This window comes from Chaetura pelagica, unplaced genomic scaffold, assembly GCF_000747805.2.
Source record: "Chaetura pelagica isolate M959 unplaced genomic scaffold, ChaPel_1.0 scaffold221, whole genome shotgun sequence".
Taxonomy (NCBI): Eukaryota; Metazoa; Chordata; class Aves; order Apodiformes; family Apodidae; genus Chaetura; species Chaetura pelagica.
This window is the reverse complement of record NW_009952533.1, coordinates 8909496-8916898: the sequence shown is the minus strand read 5'-3', so window position 1 is coordinate 8916898 and position 7403 is coordinate 8909496. Positions and strand designations below refer to the sequence as shown.

The 7403-nt window shown below is 39.9% G+C and overlaps 1 protein-coding gene across 1 annotated transcript in view; it reads left to right on the top strand.

Annotated features, from left to right (window-relative positions):
* The first annotated feature begins 2914 nt into the window (after positions 1–2914).
* Positions 2915–7403, top strand: part of ZNF827 (zinc finger protein 827) — an 80887-nt gene continuing 76398 nt past the window's right edge. The window contains exons 1-2 of the mRNA XM_010009000.1: positions 2915–2927; positions 4858–5865. Coding sequence (XP_010007302.1) covers positions 2915–2927; positions 4858–5865 — 1021 coding nt within the window. The remainder of the gene's footprint in view (positions 2928–4857; positions 5866–7403) is intronic.

Sequence of the window (7403 nt, the reverse complement as noted above, 5' to 3'; positions counted from 1 at the left end):
AGTTATCTTTTGGAGAACTTCTTTTGGGACAGATCAGACTTGATGTCATTATAAGGTCCTATCTTGTGGTTCATCAATAGTCCTGAGAACTTTCATCAAGTAGTGACAGTTCCCCTTGGGAGAAACCATGTAGTTCTGTCCTCTTCCGTGGATACTTAGCTAGTAAAAGAAAAGATCTTTTTTGGCAGGTAATGAAACCCACTTGACACATTTATTCTGGGGCTTGTAGCTGAAATAAAGGATCACTGTCTGTTTCTCATCTACAGTGAAATTTTTCTCCTTTGAGGGAAAGGAAATAAGGCAGTTTTATGTTGTTTGTGACAAGCTTTTTCAGTAATCTGTCCTGCTTCCCTTCTTCCTCTGAAGAGCCCATCGCATCTGGATTCTGCCTTTGAGAGGAAACTGAGGTGCTGTACATGCATTTTGACCTTCTGTGGTTGTCTCAACAGTTGGCAAACCTGAATGCGGGGTACTTCTGCACATTCGCAGTTGTCAGGGCATATGTGCAAAGCATCTTGAAGAGTTCTAGTTACTACAAAGTAACTAACTTCCTCTAATTTTGTTTTTCTTTGACCCTTTTTTTAAAAAGGCAGTGTTAGAGAAATAGCCAGGTGAATATGCTGAGGTTTTCTTATAAGTGGATTTTTTCAAAGTCACTTTAAGTTAGGGATAAAAGTAGAGGATGTATGCGTTGTCTTTAAAAGCTGTGCTTTTCCCCTCCCTCCAGCTAGGAAAATCATTATTTTAGAAGATGTGGAGATGAAATACAGAGTCCCACCTAGGGCTTCTTTTCCTGTCTAATTGTGTGAGTATTTTCACACATCTTGACACAGGGGAGAAGGACAGAACAGAAGAGCTATGGCTTTTTTGGCAGTTCCTTCTCACAGCTGTGTTGCTCTCTCTAGGTCAGCCTGCAGTAGAGAAATTTGGTTCAAGCACCAGCAACACTGCTAAACCATTTTGTGATGAGGTCAAGAGTTGAATAATCATCCCATTGATAAGTGAGCGAGCCAGAAATTCCATTCAAAGAGGACAGTGACTTCCTGTGCTTCTTACCTATTATAGGTCACAGAAATCATGAAGGGAAAATGGGGGACCGGGGGCACTCTAGCACATGCCTGGTTATGTAACTGTGACTTTTAGGTTTTATTTGCTGCTGTTGCTGTAATAAAAGGAGTTAAGGCAGGCTTTTGTGTCTTTATTAAAATCATTATTTTCTTGCAAGCATTCCTATGGGAAAATCAACATAGCTTCTGCTCTGGATATATAGTCGAATCGGATGTGGCTGTAAATGCTTTTTAGAGGTGGAGCTTGTGGGAGCTTGTCAATGCAGTGTACCCAGCTGCTCTGAGGTAGCCTTGCACATACATCCTCATGGTCTGGTGGGTGTGGGAAACCACCAAGGTTGTTCAGCCCAAAGAAATGGCATTTAATCTTTTTTATTTGAAATGCTTAAGAAAATGCCTGAACACTAAAAATGTAGTTTATAAGAAGCTAGACTAAACAGTTGAAGTTTCTTAACAGACACATAAAAAGATTTGCTCCTGTTTCAGACAAGCCTGGTCTGGGTGTCCCATGAACTCTCTGATTTCTGAGGGAAGATTTTATTGAATTTGAAATCATAGGAAAGTTGGTGGATTGGGTTGATTTCTCCTTGAGTTCTCAAGCTTGTTTAAACTCAGAGGCTCAGAAGTCAATGTCAATTAAAATCCTGCTCTGAAGGCCTTGAATGGCAACTTTACTTAGAAATTAAATTGGCAGGTTTTGCCATTACACTTCTAAACCAATTCACTAGTTTTTATAAGGAGGCTTGGCTCAGCTCATGATAAGACACTGGTGCTGGCTTTTCCAGCATTAACCTTGCAGCCTTAAAATACAGTGGACTTGGTACTGCAGCAATGGAGGGAATTACTGAGAGGAGGAAAATTAGAACTGTGGCAGCAGTTAGAGGTCTGGTTGCTGGGTACAGAAAGAAAACTGCACTGGTGGAAAAAGAAACAAACCAGCTGGCTTTTGGGAAAGATACTCTGCAAAGGAAATTTGCCCTTTTATTATGGAGACTGCTTGGAGATTTGAGAATGCTTGAGTGGTTACAGGTGGATTAACAACAGGAGGGGGAGCTCTCACTGCGTTACCCAAAGAAGAGGGAAATTCTGGACTTGGCAGCAAGCCTTTGAATGAAGAGTAGTGCACTCCTGCTGCTCCCTGTCAATAAAATGTTGATTAGCTGCTCTTCATATAGGCAAGACTAATGGCGAATGTGCATGTCTGGAAAAAGTAAGGCAATCCATGTCCTGTTCCTTCCTCTCCTGCTATCATTGCTTTTTTGGTTCTACACGTACCGAAGTTGTGTTACTGTCAAAGAAAGTTGTATTACAACTATGGCATAGCAGATGTAGCTGCTTTCTCCCATCTTCACTGTCAACTTCAGATACCAGTGTCCCTGTTCCTGAGATGTTTGCTTTAGAGGAGAGGGATAGGTAGTGAAAATACACGAGACGTTACTTTTATGGTTAGAGCAAAAACTGGTGCAGCTGAGAAGGAATAATTTGTTTCCGGTGCAAGCAGGATGAGCAAGATTGAGAGATTTGTAAAACAGTGTTATTTAACTGGTATTTTAAAGACTGGTCATGACTAGGTAACATATCAACATTAAGAACTGAAGTACATGGCAAGCAACAGAGAAGTTTGGAGGTTTAGTAAGCTGGACATTTCTCTAACACGGAAACCCATTTATTCTAATAATAATTTACACTTAAGTATCTCTCAGACTCTATTTTTTAAAATTGCTTTCTAAGTGAGGGAAAATGCAATTCCCACTTCCTGTTTATGGACGGGGAGCATAGTCACAAAGAGAGTTGGGTTTGCAGGGGGGACGAGAGGTTATTTTAACACAGACATGATGTAAGGAGACATGGATGTAAGTGGTAGGATGCAAGCGAGCTCTGGCTTAGAAGCTGTGTAATGGTGTCGGTGTCAACCCTAGGCTGTGTCCCAGAGGATGTGCCCTCCTCTTGATGTATCAGTTCAGGCAAAGTGCCAGTAAGATGCTTTTCTGGCTTCCGATCCAGAACTTGCTTGCATCTGGGATGAGTGGATGGATCTCTTATTTGAGTGCACATGACTGTACAGACATACCTCAAGTTACTTTTTAATGTTCACAGGATGAAAAAGGAATACATTCAGTTCTCCCTTAACCTGCATAAGTGCTGGCTCAACTGATTAGCATCTGTGTTCTTTATTTGAATGTGGATGGTATTGGCCTTTATGTATATGTTATTGTTAATCTTGCTGTATTTATGATGTCAACTTGGATAATGTAAAAATAATTCTAGGTAAGTGCTTTGGATTTTGCTTGGCTTTTTGTTTTGTTTTGAATAGGAAAGACTTTTCTGCTTGAATTACTAATCTAAGGTAACTGAGTGGTTTTCTTGTGGGCTCCTAAAATATTGGTGAATTTTTTTCCAAAGGATTTTGAGTAAAAGGAACTTAATGTGAGAGGCTATTCCTTGTATTCTTTATAAAAGAATAATAAAAAATTCTTTACTTTCAGAGTGTGTATTGATATCTCTACAGATGTGATACATTTGGCTGGGTTTTTCTCCTTTAATTCCTTGGATCAAAGCAATAATATAAGTTTAAGTTTTTATTCATCAACTTCTATCCAAGTTTTTCAATTTGCTGGAATTAAATAGGGAATCTGGGAATAATAGATGATCATAGATACAGTATATATCATGTAGTCTTATTTCCAGAACGTCAGCGGAGAGTTATGTTAAATCTTTTTGTTTTGCTTAGTATGATTACAAAGATTCTTTTGTAGCTTGGGACATTGAGTCTACAAGCAAAAAAATGTGAGAGGTATCTGGCAAGAGAAGATAACATGAATTTAATCCTAGCAATGCTGTTCTTAACTACATTGTGTTTGACTGGCAAGATCTACAAAATAATTTTGGTCATGTCTGTATGACTTTGAATACCTAGCAGGAAGAAGAGCAATCCAGGGTGACAGTGCTTTAAACACTGTCATTTAGGTCTCAGGAGAGACTGAATGTGTTGCAGTTGCCAGAGAGGAAAAGATGTAACTAACTGCATTGAAACCAGCATTTTAAATTTATTTTTTTCTTTTTAGATAAACTAAGTTCCATTCTTTAAAACTTTAAAAGAAATGAAGAGTGGCAAGCAAATGGAAACCAAGTAGTGTCTGTATAAGAAGGAAAAAAGCCCCAAGATTGGTATTGCTTGTGTGGTATTCCTTTCCCATATGATTGGAGAGATCAGAGCTTTAGTCTGCATTCATGTATTAGTAAATCCAGCTATGCAGGAATGAATTGTGTATTATCGATTCAAATTTAATTTTATTTTAGATAGGGGTCACTGCAGGACTGGGCTGAGATTTAAAGTCACTGGAAGAAACTACTTTGATTAGCTACACACCTGATCTGCTTTTGAAGGTGTGCCTGTGCTAGCTGCACAAAGACACAAGTAGCCAGTAATTTCTGGGCCTGTTAAATCCCTGCTTTGTACCACAGAGTTCATAATGTTTTTCAGGATGTGCAGATAATGAAATATTTGCAATAGATGGCTATATATTATGTATACTTGTATTACTGCAGTTTTAGCTGTTTATGCTCAGTTAAAGTTGACAGGCTTGTCATCATTTTGTCTTCAAAGACTTACTGATTTCAAAAAAACTTTTTCCTGGTCACTCAATGCAGGGTGATGCCAAGTCCATGCACTTTAGGGGCATGCAAGGTGACTGTTTAGGAGGGTCGAGCAGAGGCCAGATATACTTCATGCTAAGAAGCTATTTTGTGCAGAGTTGGGAATAATACCATTGTTCTTGGTTGCATGCAGATGGTACCAGACAGGAGGAAGTGGAAGGTGAACTCAGTGAAGAGGAACGCTGGTTTGGAAATTCCTCAGAAACTCCTTCAGAAGCATCATATGGAGAAGTCCAGGAGAACTTTAAGTTGTCTCTTGAGGACAGAATCCAAGAGCAGTCCACTTCCCCAGATACTTCTTTGGGAAGTGCAACTCCTAGCAGCAACACAGCAGAGCTGGGACCCATTGAAAATGAGACACTAAGAGACACATTACAAAGCAAAGAGCACCTTTCTCCTGATGTGTCCTCCCTGTGTGAAGAAGAACCTCCTGGTCCAAACAAGCCACTGAGCAGCAACCTGAGGCGGCTGCTGGAGGCCGGTTCTCTCAAGCTGGATGGTGCTGTTACAGTCAATGGCAGCATTGAGTCCCCAGTAAATCTTGGCTCAAATCTCTCCTTCTCTCCACCTGCTCATCATGCCCAGCAGCTAAGTGTTCTTGCCAGAAAGCTTGCTGAGAAACAGGAACAAAGTGACCAATACAATGCAAGTAGTCACTTTTTATGGAATCAAGGTAAGTGGTTGCCAAACTCAACCACCACCTGTGGTTTGTCCCCTGATTCAGCTATCCTGAAACTTAAAGCTGCAGCCAATGCTGTTCTGCAGGACAAATCTCTTTCAAGGACTGAAGACACTATAAGATTTGAATCCTTTTCTTCACCTTTTAGTTCTCAGTCAGCCAGCTCCACGTTAGCAGCTTTATCTAAGAAAGTGAGTGAAAGAAGCATGACTCCTGGGCAGGAGCACCCACCTCCAGCTAGTTCTTTCCTCTCTCTGGCTTCCATGACCTCATCAGCTGCCCTGCTCAAGGAGGTTGCTGCACGGGCTGCAGGGACCCTCTTGGCTGAGAAGAAATCACTGGTTGCTGAGGATCCCCTGCAGCTTTCAGAGATGAAGCAAGAGAAAGCAACTCCACCACAGTCTTTGGAATTATTGTTACTGCCAGTCCCTAAGGGAAGAGCTTCCAAACCCACTAGTACAGGTATGGATGCAGTGTGAGCTACCAAGTAGAATGTATTTGTTTTGCAATAGACTTATATAACATCTCAATGGGTCTGGATTTAATTTGATTCCATGTATGATGAGAATAAGAAATAGGTACTTTAGGTAAACAATAGAAAAGCTGTCTAAAATACTTGAAGGCCACACTTTCACAAATGTTTCCATATTTGAAAGATATGAGTGTACAGTGCAGTACTTTTTTTTTTTTTTTTTTTTTTTTTTTTTTTTTTTTTTTTTTTTTTTTTTTTTCTTATTCTATATAATGGTATTTTCCCCTCTTACCAAGTTCAGAGTAGGTCCACAAAAAATATTTAATGGAAAAGATCAAAGAATCCCTGTTAGGAAGCTCACAGTATCAGTGAACATGTACAAAACCAGTGCTTTTGAAATATTGGACAAGGGAGAATTCTCCCTCCTGCTGTCTCTGTCAAAAATGGACTTTTGTATAATCACTTACTACCCTGTCCTAATTTACCAGAGTATATTATTATGTTGCCAGTTTTCATTAAATTTTTTGCAGCAGTTCAGTATTTTACAATCCTTTGTGGTTAAAAAAAAATTTTTTTTTAAAAAAAGGCAAACTGCATTTCTCTTCATTTGCACAGGAACCCCTTTACATTTCTGACTTCCCTCCACCAGTTCCAGCTGTCAGCAGTCAAGGAATCAGGCTTGTAGGGAATAAGAAAAAACAGTCTTGGTAACAAAAGCAGGGAAATTTAAATGATCCATCTACAAAATAAGAAAAAATAAGGTTTCTTTCATCACTTTGTATACAAAGTTCACACTGTGGGTTCATATTTCTGGTAGAACATACAGCTTCAGGTGTTGCTAGTGTTCTCCCTCGAGTGGTGTTCTGCTGCAGAGGAGAAGGAAGCATGAGAGGTACCATCACAAGGTGCACAAAGTGGTTCTGTATATTAGAGCTTCATCAGGCTGAGTTTGATCCCAAATACTAGCTTGACTGTGGAGGTGTAGCAAGCTAGTGTACAGACATGAAGCCTGACGTGGAGCTTGCATAGTTGTACTGCCATCTTTCTGACCCAGCTTTTTATGTTTTGGGATATTATGAGGTCTGATCTGTCCCTGTGCAGATTTTGGTAAAAACTCATAGGACAGAAGCTATGTTGGTTGGACAGCAATGCTCATTCCTCCCTTGGGAGAGAAAGGATGCAATGAGGCACAGCTGGTTCAGTGTTTTGCTCTGAGTTACACATACTCTACAAATGCTTTGCTGATGTGTTTTGCCCAGGGAATTAAAGTGGCAAACTGTTCTTGGCATGGGTCTGGCAAAATTTAATTAATTTAGATGAAGCCCTTTTTGGAGTAACAGGCTCAACCAAGAAGAGGGCTTTTCATCTAGGACTAGGATTACCCACACTGGCTACACCATTGTGATTGTGGGCATTAATTTAATGCAACTTTACCTGTGAAGACTGGCTTTCATATAAGAAAGGCAGAAATTTCTGGAAAAAGAGTGAGGTTGAAATTTATTTGAAGTTATCTGTTTGTTTCCTGCTG